The sequence below is a fragment of the Gopherus evgoodei genome, chromosome 6 (genome assembly GCF_007399415.2).
Source record: "Gopherus evgoodei ecotype Sinaloan lineage chromosome 6, rGopEvg1_v1.p, whole genome shotgun sequence".
Lineage (NCBI taxonomy): Eukaryota > Metazoa > Chordata > Testudines > Testudinidae > Gopherus > Gopherus evgoodei.
In genome coordinates, this window is record NC_044327.1 from 97910533 (window position 1) to 97931355 (window position 20823).

General features: G+C 45.6%; 1 protein-coding gene across 1 annotated transcript in view; it reads left to right on the forward strand.

The window, feature by feature from the left end:
* The first annotated feature begins 314 nt into the window (after nt 1-314).
* Nucleotides 315-20823, forward strand: part of DEPDC1B (DEP domain containing 1B) — a 69700-nt gene continuing 49191 nt past the window's right edge. The window contains 2 exon segments of the mRNA XM_030567912.1: nt 315-391; nt 2301-2566. Coding sequence (XP_030423772.1) covers nt 344-391; nt 2301-2566 — 314 coding nt within the window. The 5' untranslated portion in view covers nt 315-343.

Consider the following 20823-nt stretch of genomic DNA (forward strand, 5'->3'; position numbering starts at 1 on the left):
TCACGGCGAGCTGCTCCCCTCGGGCTCCGTTTGTACTTGGGACAGTACACGGCTGCGTGTGACGTGTTGTGCCCTAACCCCCCTAGTATGCCACAGGGCAATAGTGCCCCCACCCTCTACACTCCCCCGGGCTGCGCAGGCAGTGGACTGGGACCCACGGCGATGGATGGTCCCTACGTCCTGCCCTTGCCCCTCCAATCAGGGAGTGAGGCGGTGTCACGTGCTCACTCTGCAGTCCAATCAGAGGGCAGCACCGTGGGGCCCCTAATTCAAACTCTTCTTCGGCTCCGCCTTCTCCTGTGTATTGTCGGGTTTCCGTGGAGACAGCGGGGCCTACGGGGCCATGGAGCCGCGACTGGTGGGCCCCGGTCCCTACCGGGCAACCCGGCTAGTAAGTCCCCCGGCCGGGTCCCGCAGCGTCTGGTCGTGCCAAGGCATCGAGCTCGGCACAGCACCCCCCGTCCCCGGAGCTCCGCTCCGGCCTCGCGCCCCCCAGTCCTCCTGCCTCGGACCGGTCCCCAGAGCCCCTCCGAGCCCCCCAGCCTCGCGCCCCCCGTCCTCGTCCCCCCCCCCGAGCGGACCCCGGAGACTGGCCCTCCAGCCTCGCGCTCCCCGGTCTCGGTCCCGCTCCCCTTCCCCCGAGGGGCTCCCGGAGCCGCCCTTCCCCCACCCCCCAGCGGTCCGCAGTTGCGGAGACTTCCTGAGGGAGCTTCCCACCCCCAGTCCTTCGGTCTGGTCCCCGAAACCCTCTCTAATCCCCCTCCCCCGGCTGCCTCTTTCCCTCTCTAGTCTGTCTTCAGTCGCTCCGCTTCTGTCATATCTTGGCCACATCCCCACCAGTTCCAGGGCTGCTATTTGGAGTCTTCTTGGTCCCTTCCTCTACCTGGAGTCTTATTTCTGCCCCCTGCTATTCCAGCCCCCAGATGGCATCTCAGGGCTAGCTGGATCATAGCCCCTAGCTTCACCTCCTGGCACTGAGCCCCAAAATTCTGACACACACTTGTGCACTCACACCCTGCTTTGCTGCCTAGATCACAGCTCCTACCCATTCCTCTTCCACCGGGTCTGCTGGGCTGTGAGCTCTTACAGGAGAGAAAAGGAAGAGTGACACGAAGAAGGATGTTCAAGGTCTTATAAAAGCAGATGGGCAGGTGACATGTAGTGAGCTCTTCCTTATGCACAAACTTAGACACAGCCTTAGTTAAACTGGTCTATAGCAACACAACTGCAGTGTTGCAGCTATGCTGCTGTAGTGCTTCAGTGTGGACATTCACTACAGTGATCGGAGTCGCTTTAGTTAATCCACCTCCCTGAGAGGTAGTAGCTAGGTCAGTGGCGGAGTTCTTCCAACGTTGCGGAGTCTATGCTGGGGGTTAGGTCAGTTTAACTGTTACACAGGCGTGTGGGTTTTTCACACCCCTATGTGACATAGCTTGGTCAACCTAACTTTTTAGTGTAGACCTGGCCTTAGGGATAGTGTACACTACAGCAACTGGAGGAGCACAGAGTCTGTCACTGGAGTAGCTCACCTCACTCAGGACATAGTAGCTAGGGTGATAGAAGAATGTCTGTGTTGCGGGGTTTAGGCGGGCATAGCTGTGGTGCTCAGGACTTTTGATGACCCGAGTGTCATAGCTACGTCACTCAAAGTTTTAAGTGTAGACCAGGCCTAAAAAATGCGTGTGTGTGTGTGTGTTTTTTTTTGTTTGTTTTAAACTTATTTACTTAAACCGGTGCAAATTCCTCTGCTCCTATTTCAGTTTAAGGGCCGTTTATATTGATTTTAGTTTAAGCCAGACTGGAATAAGTCACTCTGAAACTGAGTGCGTTCATAGGCTTTTTTACATTAGTTTCACTACATGGGTTTTTAAACTAATTTCAAGTTAAGCTGGTGTAGCTTTCTCATGTAGTTGTACCCTAAGGTATAACTTTCAGAATGTATTAAATGAGGAGTTGATAGAGAATATTTGTTAAATAGAGCATAGAGTGAAGTATGTTCAGCAGATTGATTTATTTAACTTGCTTGGGGCATGGCATTGGAGACATAGCAGTGTAGGTATTTTTCATTCTGTCTAGTGGTTTTAGTTCTCAGGCTAACAACAAAACTTTGGCCATAGTTGTGACATGATTGATAACTCCAGTATCTGAATATTTTCAGTTTTATTTTGTATTCATTAAAACCAATGCCTGCAGAATGCTCTAACTGTATTGGTATTGATTTCACATACAACATCATTTCACTCTGAAAGATTATTTTTAGAGCTCCTGTAATTGTATCTTTCTCCCCCTCTCTTTTCCAGTGGAATGAGACCATTGAACTCTTTCGTGAAGGGATGCCATTACGGAGGCATCGTAGTCTTTTCAAAAACTATGAGTGTTGCTTCAAAGCCTCAGAGGCAGTAGACTGGTTACATGAACTGCTCAGATGTAACCAAAACTTTGGCCCAGAAGTGACACGTAATCAAACAATTCAGCTGCTTAAAAAATTTCTGAAAAATCATGTTATTGAAGATATCAAAGGAAGATGGGGCAAGGAAGACTTTGAGGACGACAGTCATTTATATAGGTAAATCGTTGTATGATGTATCCTGGGTGAATTTTTAGTTCTTGTGAAAGTAAGGGATTGATGACATTAGGGGTTTTGCAGATCCACTTTGTGCATCTGCAGATCTCTAAGTATGCTCACCAGTTATCTTTTATTACAGTTCTGCTCTTCAGTAGACCCAGAGATACTTTGTTGTTCTAATATTGGGAATGTTACTTGAAGCACACTTGTATCTGAAGTTTTATTTTTTGAGCAACATATATAAACAGTTTCTGATCATTCCCAAATAATCTGTAGTGTACAAACAAACCTGGTTTTTGCTTACTGTGACCAATATTTTTACTAAATAAATAAAAACATACACTAAAGTCCCCAACCGACTAACACTTGTGCATGTGATTAATTATACATGCTTGAGTACTTCCCCTGGTGGACTCCTGACTACACTTCTGGGAAGTTTTGGTCCTCATTTGCCATGGGCATCTGGGAAAATCAACACCAGAGATAACTCCATTGAGTTTATTCTGGGGCTCTTCCTCCTGTTTTCTTTCTACCTCTTGGCCTTCATCCCCCTAAATTCCTTGCTCTGCTCTGATGTTCAGGAGCTTCTGCAGAGGCCATTTTTCCCAGCATCTTAGGGAGAGAAGAGACAAGTGCTTTCTGAATCTGAATCCGAATCCTTCTTGCACTGTTAGATATCGCTTAGCATGTGAACAAGATTCCACCATCCCTGTTTATCCTGAACTGCTCTTTGTGTGGCCTCTTTATTAAGTCCCATAAGTTTTCCCTTTCTGAGCAGTGTTCAATGGAGGGATTCTTTAGTTGGTTCATTTATGTGTTCTTCCAGCTGCCCAATAGCATACCAGCCCTGATGGTAGTTCTGGCTTCAATCCTAAGCCATGTACCAAATATTTTTATTGTCTTTTTTTGGATAACTTTAGACATAGAGGGTTGATGAACTCTGATGATTTTCGGCATTTGTTACAAATTCATTCCATTTATTACCTTGTATTTTCCTAAGGCATTTGTTTTGAAGGCATTTAGATGTCTGTCTGTACCTTTCATGGGCTTCCAGCTTTCACATTCATGTGTTTTAAGATGGAAATAACATTGGAATTGAAGGTTTGTAGTTTGGGTGGATTTTCAATGACCAATTCTTGTTTAAATTAGAAAATGTAGCTGCAAGCTTGCTCATCATGATTTTATTTCCTTCTGGACACCCCCCCATTGACTTGGACTTTCCTGCCAAGGTGTGTGAATTAATTCACTTCTTGTATTGCTTTGCCTTCTGAAGTAATGCTTGTGTGGGAGTTTCTGGAGTTCTTATTACACTTTGTTTTTTCGTAACTGATTAGTAACTTTGTCGTCTTTGCTGTGCTGGACAGACTTGCAGTCCCTGCTTGTATGTTAGTAGAACTGTGGCTTAGAAGAGCTGCTACCGTCCCAACACTGGGGGCTTGTCTACATCAGAAAGTTGCAGCGCTGGTGAGGGAGTTACAGCGCTGCAACTTTGAAGGTGTACACATCTGCAGGGCATCACCAGCGCTGCAACTCCCTGTTTGCAGCGCTGGCCGTACTCCCGTTTTGTCTCGGGTGTAGAGGATCCAGCGCTGGTGATCCAGCGCTGGTAATCCAATGTAAACACTTACCAGCGCTTTTCTTGACCTCCGTGGAAGGAGGAAGCCTCTGGTAATCAAGCTGATCTCCTTTCCCGGTTTGCTCTCTCGTTCCCGGAACCCCGAGCAAGCAGGTAAGGAGAACCGCTTGCTCGGCGGTTCGGGGAACGAGAGAGCAAACCGGGAAAGGAGACCAGCTTTGCCGCGGTTTGCTCTCGTGTTCCCGGAGCCACCCTGCAAACCGCAGGGAAGGAGACCTGCTTGCTCGGGGCTCCGGGAACTAGAGAGCAAACCGGGAAAGGAGACCCGCTTCGCCGCGGTTTGCTCTCGCGTTCCCGGAGCCACCCTGCAAACCGCAGGGAAGGAGACCTGCTTGCTCGGGGTTCCGGGAACGAGAGAGCAAACCGCGCCGAAGCTGGTCTCCTTTCCCGGTTTGCTCTCTCGTTCCCCGAACCGCCGAGCAAGCGGTTCTCCTTACCTGCTTGCTCGGGGTTCCGGGAACGAGAGAGCAAACCGGGAAAGGAGACCAGCTTCGCCGCGGTTTGCTCTCTCGTTCCCGGAACCCCGAGCAAGCAGGTCTCCTTCCCTGCGGTTTGCAGGGTGGCTCCGGGAACTAGAGAGCAAACCGCGGCGAAGCGGGTCTCCTTTCCCGGTTTGCTCTCTAGTTCCCGGAGCCCCGAGCAAGCAGGTCTCCTTCCCTGCGGTTTGCTGGGTGGCTCCGGGAACGCGAGAGCAAACCGGGAAAGGAGACCAGCTTCGCCGCGGTTTGCTCTCCCGTTCCCCGAGCAAGCAGGTCTCCTTCCCTGCGGTTTGCAGGGGGTTCGGGAACGCGAGAGCAAACCGCGGCGAAGCTGGTCTCCTTTCCCGGTTTGCTCTCTCGTTCACGGAACCCCGAGCAAGCTGGTCTCCTTCCCTGCGGTTTGCAGGGGGGTTCGGGGAACGCGAGAGCAAACCGCGGCGAAGCTGGTCTCCTTTCCCGGTTTGCTCTCCCGTTCCCCGAACCCCCTCTTGAAGCCGCCCAACAGCGCTGCAGTGTGGCCACATCTAACACCACTTGCAGCGCTGGTTGCTGTAAGTGTGGCCACTCTGCAGCGCTGGCCCTATACAGCTGTACTAATACAGCTGTAACTACCAGCGCTGCAAAATTTTAGATGTAGACATGGCCTGGGTAAAACTCAAATAAGCCTGGAGGCTATTGTTGGGTTAAAAAGAAATGTAGGTTATTAAAAATCACCCTTTCATTGAGACCATTTTAGGAGGATGGGACACACTTTTTTTTTTTTTTTTTTTTTTTTTTAATTCCTGTCATTGAGGCTCACTTCCTTAGCTACTTGAATTAATAACCAGGGATTTATCTCTAGGAAATATCAAAGTGTCTATTTGTTGTGTGGAAGGGCTGAGATTACTCAGTGTGAACAGCTGTTCCTTGGTCCTGTTTTGAAATCATACCAAGAGATAAATAATATACCGATCCCATATTTTCATTGTTTACAAATAAAATATTTTATTGTGAAATTTGGATATAAGACTGCTTTATCTTGACCTTTAACCACATTTGAGGAGCTCCAGAGCAAACTGGAAGATCACAAAACATTTAATTTCTAAGACATATTTAATTTTGGTTGAAAAAGATGTTTATAGGAAAATAACACAGATGAAAAGATTGGAGAGGAATTTGGACAAATTGATCTAGATGTGCAGGTCTCTATATGGCAAAGGTGATATATATCTTCAATTAGTTTAGCTCAGAAATGAAATTTTTATAAATTACTGTGTAGAAGACATTTGACTCCAGTTAAGATGCATCATATTTTTGCTTCTAGGGATGTACTCTGTTTAAGGGATTGCAGGGAAAGGGGAACATACACCTCTACCCCATATAACACAAATTCGGATATAATGTGGCAAAGCAGTGCTCCAGGAGGGTGGGGCTGCCTACTGTGGCAGATCAAAGCAAGTTTGACATAACCTGGTTTCACCTATAGTGCGGTAAGATTTTTTGGGCTCCTGAAGACAGAGTTATATCAGTGTAGAGATGTACTTGCACATTTGGTGGTGGTGGTTGTGTCTAGGAATTAGGTTTGAGGAGGAAATTATTAAAGAGATTCATCTTATAGCAAAATGCCAGCTTCTGAGAGATCCCCTGATCAGTTTCCTCAATGTTCCAATAAGGTTCTACATTTTAAACAGAAATGACAAATTCATTTTTTTATTGTTTAGCAGCAAGACTTTGTATTGGAAAAATGTGACTTGTATGGAAGTAAAATAAGGACTGTTCTTGTAATGGAGAAATTGTCATGCCCAGTACATACACAGGAGAAGCATCCCCAAAAGTTAGAAATTCGGTCACCTTTTTTAGCGTACTCTGAGGAGGAGGACTTCTCAGCCACCAAGCCAGAATTGCTAGCTAGGTACTTTTGAATATTAACCTGATCCTGATTAACATATTACATCATACTTTACTTATTACTTAATGGTTTATTGTAACTTCACCTTAATAAAGTTTCAAAAAAGGAAGGGAAAATAAAGAGCAACATCATCAGCAAAATCTAGATCTTATAGTGTACTGCTGTTGAACAATATGATGATTGTCATGTATCCATTTATACTTTTTCTCATAATGAAGTTAATGGCAATACCCAACAGTAGATTTTATTCTTGCTTTTTTTTGTTGTACCAATACCCAGCAGGATTCCATCTAACTCTGGACCTCCAGAGCTTGATCACATCTCTGGAAGAAAAAGTTCTGGATGAAAACACTTTCCAGATTGTGCTCTTTCTTTCTTCCACCCACCACTCCCTCCCTCCCATGGTAATGCTATATTATCTGGTCAGCCTGAAGGACACCTACTTTCATGTCTCAATTTATCCCAGGCATTGGCAGTCCTTCCCTTTGACTTGGGAGAATCTTTATTTCAGTTTGTCTCCCTCTTCTTCCCACTTTTACTTTTCAGGCCCTGGTAGCATTGCAAGGGCATATATCTATACCCTTATTTTGACAATATTCTCATCCATGTCTTCTCTGAGTCCCAGGAGATTCACTCTCAGAACACTGTTCTTCAATATCTTTGTTTCTATGGCTTCCTGATGAATCTGCAAAGCTCTCTCCCCGACCCTGGTAGTACTGCACTGGGGAGGGGTGGTATATATTTAAATTTGGCAGAGCAGATTGGGAGCCCTGTTCCAGGTTCTTATTTCCTCTCTTGTCTTAGTAAAAGCTATTTTTCATTTGCCAGGCCATTTCATAACCTGCGTGGACATAGTCTCTAGGGCTTGCTGCGTGCTTTCACGTTGTTGGTTTGGTCAGGTCCTCTCCTTCACTGGTCCTTCTCAGACTGCCTGCCAAGCTCCACTCAATCTCGTTGTGTAATGCTGCTGCCTAGTAGTGCAGTTCATTTCAGGATCAAGGAAAAGCTGATAGAAAGATAGCAGGAGATGAAAAGGGATACTGGAGGGAGAGGAAGACAGACCAGTATCTCACATGTATCAGGCTGGAGTCCTTGCTAGTGCAGCGCTGATGGTCAAAAGTTGTCCCCACTTGGTGTCATGATGAAAATCCTTCTATTATGTGTGCAGTTGGGTGTTAGAAGTTCCTTTCTTTCCTCCCTCAAGTCTTCTTTTTTTTTTTTTTTAAGGGCCCCCAAAAGAGGCGGTTGGCAGACTTGTCCATCCTTTTCTTATTTTGTCCACCAATTAGACCTAATTTTTTAAGCACCAAGTTTGGTCTATTGATTTTCGAGTCCCCATCTCCTCTTGTTTACTAGTCATCTCTTAAGTCCTTGAGTAGTACCAGTAGATCCTCTCTGTGTTTTAATTAATTCTGTCTTTTTTGCCTCCTCCTTACATCTTTTCTTAAACAGTCTTATAAAACAGATCAGTGTGACAATTCATTAACCTTTACCTACTTTTCACCTGTTAGGCCCATAATTAAAGTAAGCCTGCTAGGTCCCAATTATTACATCATTATCAGTCAAGGGTCACCAAATGAGATTAATAGGCAGCAGAAATGTTCTGTCTAATTTTTTCCACCCATGTGCAGAATGAATTTTGTGATGTGCACCAATATGTGCAGATGTGCACCACCGCTAGAAACAAAAAACCTAGCTATAATATATATTTTAAACAGTTACCATAGGGATAATTACTCCAGCCAGGAGAGGGTAAGCATTTTAGAAGTCATTACTCAAAGAGTTAAATTGAAGTGTAAGAGAGAAATAAATTATGAAATGCATAAACCAGTCAAAAAATAAAATAACACTTTTAAAAGAATAAAATTACAGAGAATACTTTTTGGAATGCACATATATCAAGAAGTAACAACAACACAAGTATATGTTGGGTGGTGAGCATGAAAGACTGGGTGTGTGAGACAGATGTGTGTCTCCCATGGCCCTGAGGGGAGAGGTGCCTCTCCCAGCCCCAGCCCCAGTTGGAGGGAAGAGAAGCACTCTCTTCTGGCTCCTATCTCATAGAGCTGGAAGGAACCCTGAAAGGTTATTGAGTCCAGCCCCCTGCTTTCACTAGCAGGACCAAGTACTGATTTTTGCCCCAGATCCCTAAATGGCCCCGTCAGGGATTGAACTCGCAACCCTGGGTTTAGTAGGCCAATGCTCAAACCACGGAGCTATCCCTCCCTCCATTTGGAGGTTGGGGAGAGAGGCACCTCTTCTCACCCCCCAAGCCTTCCCAAACCCATATCACCTCACCCCACTGCCCCTACCCTCCACATTCTCCACGCTCACCTGTGTGTGTGCCTTCCCAGCTGGTGCACAGCTCTTGATGGCCTCGTGTGTGGCCACGAAGGCTTGCATCTTAGAGGGAACACAGCAGGTTTAAAACAAACATTAAAAAGTACTGAACTTCACACAATCAATCTGCAGAACTTGTTGTCAGGGGATGTTGTGAAGGCCAAAACTATAATTGGGATAAAAAAATTAGAAAAGTTCATGGAGGATAGGTCTATCAGTGGCTATTAGGCAAGATGGTCAGGGGGACAACCCTACGCTCTGAGTGTAACCAAGGCTCTGATGACCAGATGCTGTGACTGGATGATGGGGCATGGATCACGTGATAATTGCCTTGTTCTGTTCAATCAGCCTCTGAAGCCTTTGGCATTGGCCACTATTGGAAGACAAGACACTGGGCTAGATGGACCATTGCTCTGACCCAGTATGGCTATTCTTATGTACTGATGAACTTGGAATACTTTTCATTTTAAAGGGTGCAGTAAGATTGTGTCTCCTTCACAGCTTGTTTTTTCTTATTGCATGAAAACTCAGTTATACTGAGAAGTGTCATTTCTACATTGTATCTTATTATATACAAGATAATGGTTCAGGTTAACTAACACTGCATGTTTCAATATATAACTATATCGATTGATCCATGTGATAGTTAGAGCCCTGCGTGGATACAAAAATGTGGATCTGCATCTATCCACAAGAATCAACTTGTATCCAACCCATGATCCACAGTCTGTCTTCTATCTACATCCGCACAATACCTGCAGCAGCACACTATTTCAGTGCATTTATGGCTTAATAACTGTGCGTACTATTATTATTGTTGTATAAGATTGATGTCTAAAACAACAAACAGGCATCAGAACAAATAGCCTTTTACATTAAAAATAATAAAATATCTCAAGTCAATATTGCTTAAAATCACAAACAGAACTATAAAATAAAAGTCTTCTGCCTATTTAGATCGATTGATAAAGGCATCACCCTTAGCACTCAGTAAGCCCAGTTTCTTTGCACCAGCCACTATACTATCACAGGACTACAGTACTTAATTTTTGCCACGGCTTCCTGGGGCTGAGCCGTGGCACCTCTCAGCTTGGCACATCATTCTCCTAGAGGGGTTGTGAAGGGGCAGTGAGGAGCAATGACAGGTGCTCTGTGATTCCATGACAGTTTTCCCATGTGGGTGCAGGAGGGGGGTGCAAAGTTTAAGAGTGAAGGGAGCACAGGAGGGAGAGTGTAGGGGCGCAAGAGGGGGGTGAAGGTGATCTCTGGCTGCCCAAACACTGCTTTATTTGTGCTGTATCAGGTCAGTTGGAGAGGGAGGCAGCTGTTTCTTCAAAGTAAGTCAGTATGGCTTTCATCTCTGACCTGATATGACAATGAAGTCAGGAAAGGTTTTCTAAATGCTTGGCTGCTTAAACTGCAGCAATAGGAGCATATGTGATTTTACTGCCTACCTTGATCTATCACTTCCCATTTCTCTGTATATGGAGGGTGAGGGAATATGGGATCTGGAAGGTGGGAAAGCAGCCTCATAGTCTGAGATTTAGACAGTTGTTTCACTGCCTTTTGAGACCCTATATTTAGAACTCTGCATAGATATAAAATTTGTATTTGTGTCCGATCTGCAAAAATGGTCCACAGATATAAAGTGGATATCTGTGGATTTGCAGGGCTCTCGTTACAGTATCACTTTTAACATGTGACAGAAGTATATACAACTACTCTTGTAACAAACTAATCTCCACTCAACTCATTTCTTAAATTACATTTAATTTATCTTGTGACATTTTGTGACCTAAGCATTTGTCCCTGTTGAAAAGACTTTCTTTTGAGTGCTGAAAATTGTCCTTTCATATTCATGTCCTCTTTTCAAATATCTTAAAGCAGATTCTGTCTATAGTTGGACTTTTTAAAAACAAGATTACAAGTCTCATTGATAAATGCAATTCTGTTGATATAGTACACTTGGATTCTCCAAGGCATATGACTTGGTACATCATGACATTCTGATTAAAAAATCTTGCACTATATGGATTTAATAGTGGACACATTAGAAGGATTAAAAACTGCCTTGCTGACAAATCTCAGTGTCAATGAGGGGGCCATTTCTAGAAGGCTTTCTACTTGGTCCAACTTTAAACTTTTTTATCAGCTATCTAGATAATGGTATAAAATCTTTGCTGATAAAGTGTGCGCATGATACTGATTAGTGGGATTGTAAAGGAGGACAGATTACTATAGCAGAGTGATCTGAATCACCTGGCAAAATGGTCACAATCTAACAAAATGCATTTTTAGTACAGCTAAATGCAAGGTAATATATCTGGGAATCAAGAATGCAGGTTATACTTAAGGGGCACAAAATGCTGTATTAGAAAGTAGTGACTCATGGCTTGTCTTCACTACAGCACTAAATCGGTACTGCTGGATCGATGCAGTGGTATTGATTTAGTGGGTCTAGTGAAGACACTATAAATTGACAGGAGAGCGTCTCCTGCTGACATAGCGCAGCGTAGACACTGTGTTAAGTCAATGTAAGTTACATCGCTCAGGGGGATGGTTTTTTTGTTTTTTTTTTACACCTTTGAGTAATGTAACTTACGTCAACTTAAGCAATAGTGTAGACAAGGCCTCAGAGAAAAACTTGTAGAAAATTGCCTTAGCATGAGTTCCCAGTATTGTGTCATGGCAAAAAGAACTAATCTGATCTTTGCATGTATAGAGGGGAATATCAAGTAGAAGAAGGGAATTGATATTTTGTCTCTGTATGCAGCATTGGTAAGATTGCTGCTAGGATACTATGTCCTGTTCTGGTGACTGGGCTTCAAGAAGGATGTGGAAATGCTGGAGAGAGTTCAAAGGAGGGGCCACAAAAATGATTCTAGAGCTGGAAAACATATGATTTGAGGCTTAAGGAGTTCAGCTTATTGGGGGGGAGGGAGGAGCGGGAAATTTGAGAGGTTACCACATTGCTGTGTTTTAGGTATTTACACATGGAAAACATTTTGGTAGTGAGAGGTTTTAAATCTTGCTGACAGAGGCATAAGAAAAATTAATGTCTAGAAGCTGAACAAATTTAGTCTTGAAATAAGATGCAATTTCCTAACTATTAGGGCAATCAGACATTGGAAAACCTTACCAGTGGAAGTGGTATCATCAATTGGAGTCTTTTGGGTGGTTGTGGCGATATGTCTACACTGCAGTTAAACACTTGGGGCCTCGGGCTACAGAACTGTAAAATTGTGGTGTAGTTGTTAAGGCTGGAGCCCAAGCTCTGGGACCCTGCAAGGGTGGAGAGTCACAGAAGCTGAACTCTAGCTGTAGCCTAAAATTTTACACTGCAATTTTACAGCCCCATAGCCCAAGCCAGAGTCATCTGACATGAGCCAGCTGGGGGTGTTTAATTGTAGGCATACCCTTAGACAAGATTAGGAATCTTTTAAAAAGATAAACTCTAATGCATTTTCTAGGGGAAATTCCTCAGCCTGTGTGTGCAAGCAGTTGAGCCAGATAGTCGTGATGGTCTCCTCTGGCCTTGGAATCTGTAACTCCATGAATCCCCCAGTTCATCTCCTTCCTTCCTGAGCCGCCTCTTCATGGGGAGTACAGGAATGTTTGCATGCCCTCAGCATGCTCATAACCCTTGTAGCATTGCATTAAAGACCATGACTGTCAAGTTTTATGCTTCAGGGCTTCAACTGGCCACCTGCACTGGGCAGGAAGGAATTTTATTTCCTGCAATTGACCAGATATACTCAGAATTATTCATCAGATTTGAGGTTGGGGAGAAATTTTTCCCAGGTCAGATTGGCGGGGACCTTGGAATTTTTCGACCTTCCCCTGTAGCATGGGGCGTGGATCACCTGGCTGGGGTAGGGGTAGTCAATAGGTGGACTGAGGGCCAAATCCGGACTGCCAGATGTTTTTGAATTGACCCCAAAATCTTTTTATGTAGTACTTATTTTTCTGTGGACTCTGGACCTTGACTATACCTTGACCAAGAAATTTGGACCTTTAAAAAAAAAAATTAATTACCCTTGTGCGATGGTCATCTGGTCATATCTCAGCTAATCAATTCCATGCCATTGTGAAGGCCTCGGTGATTGTTGGCAACTTGGTTTGTCCTGTTTTCTGCTTGTAATACACAACAACTTAAGTCTTCCGAGGACTGAAATGCTTTGCTCTAACTAAAGTCTTTGGGCTCAGTATAGGGGTATTTGGGAGAAATGTGATGGCTTGTGATATGTGGTAGGTCAGCCTAGTTCACGGGTTCTCAAACTGGGGGTGTGGACCCCTCACAGGGTTGTGAGGTTATTACATGGGGGTTGCAAGATGTCAGCCTCCGCCTCAAACCCCATTTTGCTTCCAGCATTTATAATGGTGTTAAATATATGAAAAAGTGTTTTTAATTTGTATGGGGGCGGGTGTACTCAGGGGCTTGCTATGTGAAAGGGGTCTCTGGTACAAAAGTTGAGAACTACTGGCCTAGTTAAACTAATGATCCCTTCTAGCCTTAAACTCTCTGTGAAATATTGATGGCACTCTCTTGGCTCTAGTGAGTATTCAGTTCTTATCCTTAAGTGCCCAATATATTTTGTGTTTTCTACTTAATATTTGTAGAGAAAAAGTCAGCTAGGCAATTCTTAAGTGAAATCAAGAATTTTGCATGATTTCTTCTTGAATAGACATAATCTATCTTCAAATATGCTTGATATATTCTTTTGACTTGTTTAAGTCATTTATGTCTGTGGAGTTTGGATTTCAAGTACCCAACCATGCTCAATGTGCACTAAACCAACTTTAGCTTTCCATCTTTATTTTTCAGTATATTTAATATCCTGGGAGCTCCCTCTGGTGGACTTGTCTTAATACTGCTTTGCAACTATATATCTTCAGCTATAACGGTGTAGGTAGGGGTGAAAAAGTGATGGATGTAGCTATGTTCTTTTTTTAATTGAATCAACAAATACTACACAAATTTTGGGGGCAGTAATCACCTTTATAATTTTTATATAAACTGTTAAATCGATCCTTTTTATGGTGATTTTTTTAAATGATATAGTACATAAGACCATTATGGAAAGATGTAAAGGGTAATCTTCCATTTCTGTTTTATAGGAGTGGAGAAAATAAGTGAGTAAACTCTGACTAAAACTTCCAGGCACATGGTCAAATCCCCAAATTGCTCATGAAATTAAGCCATCAAAAATATGAATATATTAAGTACAGCCTAATGCAAGCGAATACTTACCTTTCTTGTAATGGCATATACCCTATGGTTTATACGTCAGTATGTCCTCACTGGTTGGCACAATCTGAGGCTTCAATGCTGTTGGGTATTATATTTCAGTGTGGTGTATAAAAGCATTGACACCTGTAGGTTTTGCAGTTTCTGGAGTCTGAGCAGTTGCATTTAAAGCTGGTTTTTTAAAAAGACCAGCACCTCAGATGTCTGGCTGGCATCTGGGAGGATTGTGACAGCCCTTACACTACTTGTGGCAGTGTGGGTGGCACTGTCCCAGTCACCACTTCAGCCATAAACAGCTCTCGGGTGTTGTCTCCCTCTTTCCCACCCCCTCCCCCACCCAGTACTCTCAGTTGAAGGCTTCACTAGCCCCAAAGGTCAGCCTTGGTTTGCTGTATCTAGGGTGCTTTCTATGAATATCGGTAACTAATCAGATTAACCATAACCATCTCAAAGCCTGCGGTGGTCCATCCATTGGCTCCACCACCCCATTGGCTCCACCACCCCAAAGGGTGACTTTGCCTAAAGCTGATGTCAATGCTATCAGGAGGAAGTGAACAAGCCCACTAGTACCTCTGAGGCCATGGCTACACTTACAGTTTTGCAGCGCTGGTAGTTACAGCTGTGTTCGTACAGCTGTGTAGGACCAGCGCTGCAGTGTGGCCACATTTGCAGCACTTGCAGCGCTGTTGGGAGTGGTGCATTGTGGGCAGCTATCCCACAGAGCACCTCGTCCCATTTTGGCGCTGTGGCTTGTGGGAAGGGGAAGGAAGTGTGCGGGTCTTTCCGCTTCCTGTTCCAACGCCCCATGGTGCTTTGCTACACATTCTGAGCATTTTGGCGGCATTGTGCGTCTGCAGCGCGACTTCTGAGATTTGTTACAAATGGAGCCTGAGCTGCTGAGGACCTTGCTGATGAATGTTGCCAGCACATCACGCATGGCAGTGGAGCTATTCCTTCAGCTGCAAAGTGACAGTGAGGAGTCAGACGATGATATTGAAACGCCTGACGCTCAAGACACTCAATTGCTTGTAGCAGTAACAGACGTGCTCAGCACCGTGGAACGGCGCCTTTGGGCTCGGGAAACCAGCACTGAGTGGTGGGATCACATCGTCCTGCAAACCTGGGATGACGAGCAGTGGCTGCAGAACTTTCGGATGAGAAAAGCCACTTTCATGGGACTGTGTGCTGAGCTCACCCCTACCCTGCGGCGCAGGGACACGAGATTGAGAGCTGCCCTGCCCGTGGAGAAGCGGGTGGCTATTGCAATCTGGAAGCTGGCAACTCCAGACAGCTACCGATCTGTGGCGAACCAGTTTGGAGTGGGAAAGTCCACCGTTGGAATGGTGCTGATGCAAGTTTGCACAGCCATTAATCGCACCCTGCTAAGAAGAACTATGACTCTGGGGAACGTGCAGGACATTGTGGATGGCTTTGCAGAAATGGGTTTCCCTAACTGTGGAGGGGCAATAGATGGGACGCATATTCCTATTCTGTCGCCACCCCACCTGGCATCAGAGTACGTTAATCGCAAGGGGTATTTCTCCGGGGTTCTGCAAGCGCTTGTGGATCACCGTGGGCATTTCACTGACATTTACTCAGGATGGCCTGGAAAGGTGCACAATGCACGCATCTTTCGGAACAGTGCCCTGTTCAGGAGGCTGATGGCCGGGACTTTTTTCCCAGACCGCAAGATCACAGTAGGGGACGTCGAAATGCCCACTGTGATCCTTGGAGACCCCGCTTACCCCTTAATGCCATGGCTCATGAAACCGTATACAGGGAAGCTTGACAGGAGCAAGAACCGGTTCAACTACAGGCTGAGCCGGTGCAGAATGACTGTGGAGTGTGCTTTTGGCCGTTTGAAAGCCTGCTGGAGGTTTCTTTATGGGAAGCTAGATTTGGGGGAAAGCAGCATCTCTGCTATTTATATCCGCGTGCTGTACCCTCCATAATATTTGTGAAGGGAAGGGTGAAAGATTCAGTGAGGAATGGACCTCCGAGGTTCGACGCCTAGAGGATGAATTTGCACAGCCAGAGAGCAGGGCTACTAGAGAGGTCCAGGAAAGGGCTTCAAGGATTAGGGATGCCTTAAGGGAGCAATTTGATGCTGAGAGCCAACAATAATGTTTGGTGCCTTTGCTGTGCTCCTTTCTACCTTGGGGTACAATATTTACCACTTCTTGCAATAATAAAACTTATTGTAAAAGCCATAAAATCCTTTATTCAAAGTACAGTACATAAAAGGCCAGGGGGGTTAGGGTGGTGGACTGTACATTCAGAGGTTTGAATATGTCCTGTTTGGATTACTGTTCAATGTCTGCTGCACTTCAGGATTACTATGCTGCAGGGTAATGGGGATGGAGTGCACAGGGTAAGAATTGTAGTTATCAGGGCTGGTAGGTGATCGTACAGGTGTTGGGGGCAGCTGGGGGTAATAAGAAACTGGCTGGTGGAGAAAGGTGTTTTGTGCAAATACTGGGGAACAAGAAAGAGAGCTTTGGGAGGGGTGGGGGTTACCATGGTACAGATCTGCCTGCATGGCTATGAGAGACTCGAAAGACTCAGTTTGGTGAGCCAGGAGGCTTATCATCTGCTTTGAGGTTTTTTTGGTAGCCAATTCCTTTCTCCTGCTTTCTGTTTGCCTCCACTCATACATTTTCTCTCTCCATTCCTGCGTCTTCCTACCTTCCCTGTTGTAGTGAATCATAACTGCTTTGATCAATTCTTCTTTTGATTTTCGCGGATTTTTTCTCAAGTTCTGCAAGCGACGTGAGGCTGGTGATCTGGCTGCATTAGTCAAGGTCACTAAAAAAAACATAGATAGAAACATGTAATACACAGAGGCTACATTGTTTATTATCGCACAGTGAAGGAGTTTTTAGACTTTCTGTAGCATCCTTCCCACATACCTAACATAACACAGACAGGCCAGGGAAGCGAAGGCATGGCGAGCAATGGGGTGAGTGTTTCTGCCCCGACTGCACCTTGGAGGGGGAATTGACTGATGGGTCACTGGGGTTTATCTGCACTGGGTACAGGAGGTAGCTGGTGTCCTGCACAGGGGACAGTAGTGAACAGGAAGGTGGCGAGCTGCTGGTGGGGGGGGAGGGCGGTCCGCGTAACTGCCGGCCTGCTGGTGAGGGGGGGGGGAAACGCATAGCTGTGCTGGCTGCCTGCTGGGAAGGGGGGGGAGAAGACAGGAGGGCACCGCGGGGCTGGCTACGTGCTGGGAAGGGGGGGGGGAGACCGGAGCGCACAGCTGTGCTGGCTGCCTGCTGGGAAGGGGGGGGGGAGACCGGAGCGCACCGCGGGGCTCGGGGGGGACCGCGAACCTGGTGCCCTGCACTCAAGTATCCCTAAATTCTCAACAGGGTTTCCTACTGCCAGATATATAACTGCTGCGTGTTACCTGGGAAGAGAGGGAGGGTCTTCTACAGCAATGTGGATTCTGCCCTGGCCCCTATGCAGCTTGCCTGTGTGCAGCCATGGTCCCCCCACCCCTCGCTGCACAGTGGATCGGACGAGTTAGCCTGACCGGGACAAGGACCACGGTGGCTCTCCCGATAAACTTGAGAAAGCAAATTGCGCACGCTCTGGCTGCAACTTTTCAAGAGATTACCGAGGCAGATTACAGAGACGTGATAGAGCAAATCAATGGGCTATTCCACGTTTAGGCATGCATGCAGGCAGCCATAACCCAAACCCTCCTCTCCCAAAACATAAAAATCTGCTTACCCCGAGCACACTCTGCAGCTTCTTCCTCACCAGCAACTTCCAGCTGCTGCGACTGGCTAGCCTCCTCCTGGCTTGAGAAGAGCTCCTGGCTGCATGCCTCCTGGGACTCCGGGGTGTCTCCCTCCACGCCAGTAGCCTCACTGTCGGCTTCCTCTACACCCTCCCCCACTTCTTCCTGCTCTGAACTCTCCATCGTGGTCCTCGGATTGGCAGTGGGGTCACACCCAAGTATGGCATCCAGCTCCTTGTAAAAACGGCAGGTGGTGGGGGCAGCTCCTGAGCGGCGATTTCCTTCACGGGCTTTGCAGTAAGCACTCCTCAGCTCTTTTATTTTGACCCTGCACTGCAACGCATCCCGTTCATGGCCCCTTCTCAGCAAGGACTGCGATATCTGCCCATAGGTATCATAATTTCTCCTTCTGGAGCGCAGCTGTGCTTGCACAGCTTCCTCACCCCAAACACTGATGAGGTCCTGCAGCTCGGAATTGTTCCATGCTGGGGCTCGTTTGGGGCGTGGAGGCATGGTCGCTGGTTGATTGAATGATTGATTGCACTCCACACCTGGCTGAGCAAACAGGAAGGGGATTTTTAAAATTCCTGGGGCATTTAAAGGTGGGGTCAGCTGAGCCCAGGGCAGTGGGTGTGCATGATTACCAGAGAGGCTTCTAAAGTATGCTGGGATACCTCCTTATACTACGGAGGTCAATAAAAGCGCTGGTGGGCATCCACACTTGCTGACGCGCTGGAATCCCTACACCTGAGGCTCGACCGGGTGTACAACCAGCGCTGCAACCAGGGAGTTGCAGCGCTGGCTGTGCTTTGCAAGTGTGGCCACATCCTAAGTTGCAGCGCTGTAACCCCCTCACCAGCGCAGCAACTCTCTAGTGTAGCCATGGCCTTTGTGTGAGAGAGGTATGATAGCCTACTTTACCCTTCTTCCAGTGGTGAAGAGTGTCACAAGCCAGCTCTACCATCTCCTCTCACTGTACAAAATGCTGGTGTCATTGTTTATTCATTGATAGAGCCAACTCCTGCCAATCTGTTTCATTTCCCCATAGCCAGTACTTCTGCCTGTTGATCACTCTTCCTGAATCTATGGCTTCAGCAGGGAGGACAGCAAGGACTGTAGAGAGCGCAGAAGTGGGCTTGCTGAAACAATGGAGATGAAATGGAAGTTGCTTGGAAGAAAGGAGGGAGAGAACTAGACAAAGAGACAGTAAGAAAAGCATCACAGACATGGTAATTTAAAACTCTAAAAATGATGCAGTCATTGAAATACCAAAATGTTACATTAGTAGTGAGGGTATTAACTATATTACTTATAAGACATACAGCTAGAGTTGTGAAATTTGTGTGAAGGAGGCTTTTGTTGTCTGTAGTGAGAGTTAGTGCCCTTCTTCGGATACTGCTAAACCAGGGGTCGGCAGCCTATGGCACATGTGCCAAAGGCAGCACACAAGCTGATTTTCAGTGGCACTCACACTGGTCACTGGTCCGGGGGACTCTGCATTTTAATTTAATTTTTAAATGAAGCTGCTTAAACATTTAAAAAACCTCATTTACTTTACACACAACAATAGTTTAGTTACATATTGTAGACTTAGAGAACTTCTAAAAAAGGTTAAAATGTATTACTGGGATGCAAAACCTTTAAATCTGAGTGAATAAATGAAGACTTGGCGCATGACTTCTGAAAGGTTGCCGACCCCTGTGCTAAACCATCCCTGCCAAGGCTTTGCCATGTCTCTGGATCATGAAGATTCTTTTGAAGAGGGATTCTGGTGATGATGGTTGTGATATTAAACCCCATGTTCTTTACAGAAGTATGGTTGTGATGTGAATATGGTATGACTAAGATACACTTTATGCAAGATGGCTTATGTAAGGTATCATTGGAAAGGTTATGATTTACTGAATGTGTTTATGCAATTTGTATGCACGTATCATTTTTGTATCTGAAGTTGGGAAAATTGACCATGTCTCTGTATTTCAAATGTGCTACATTGGATGAAGCCAAACAATGTTAGTGGCTTATTAAAGAGATGCTTTCCAGCAAGTGGGGAGAAGATATAAAAGAGGGACAACGACAACATGAAGGGTCCTTACTCTCCCTACAATAATACACCTGAAATACCTGAGGAAAAAAGACACAACGGTAAGAATTGATGGTCCCAGGCTAAGATCTTTAGCCTGTGTATGAAAACCTGGGAAAGCCAAGGCAACTTGTGCCTCAAGAATCTGCCAGCCTGTTTATCACTCAGGGTGAGAAATTGTTTCTTTCCTATCTAATGTGTTAAGCTCAGTCTGTGGCTTTTGTTTATTGACGAAGGTAATCTGCTTTATTCTTTTTGCTATCTCTTTAACCACTTAAAATTCACCTTTCGTAGTTAATAAACTTATTTCTTGTTTATAATAAAACCCAGTTACTTGGGAGGGCAAGAAGTCATGCACATCTCTCTTCACATTGAGGAAGAGGTTGGATTTTTATGAGCTTGTGCTATGCAGATTTTTCTATACAGTGCAAGATGGTATTATTTTGGGTTTATCTCCCGAAAGGGGTGTGCACATGAGTGCTGGGCGAGTCCTCTCACACAGAGCTGACTTCAGTCTGTGACTGCTGCTGTGTGTGTGTGTGTGTGTGTGTGTGTGTGTGTGTGTGGTGTGTGAGAGAGAGAATCCCTTTGAAAATCAATGAAAATGTTTGATCAGTTGGAGGAGAGGGTAGTGAATTTTGGGGAAAATTTCTCAGTCCTAGTTAAAATATCCCCCTCCTGTAGGGGGCAGGTCTAAGTTCCTTGTTAGTTGGCACTTCTGTGGGAGCTTCCCCTTGGTTGTAGGGACTGTGCATGGGCAGTCAGGCTTAATGGTTAGTCAAGTTCCAAGCCAAAGGTGAGAGACGGTCAGATGTCAAGCCAGGGGTCAAAGTGTTGG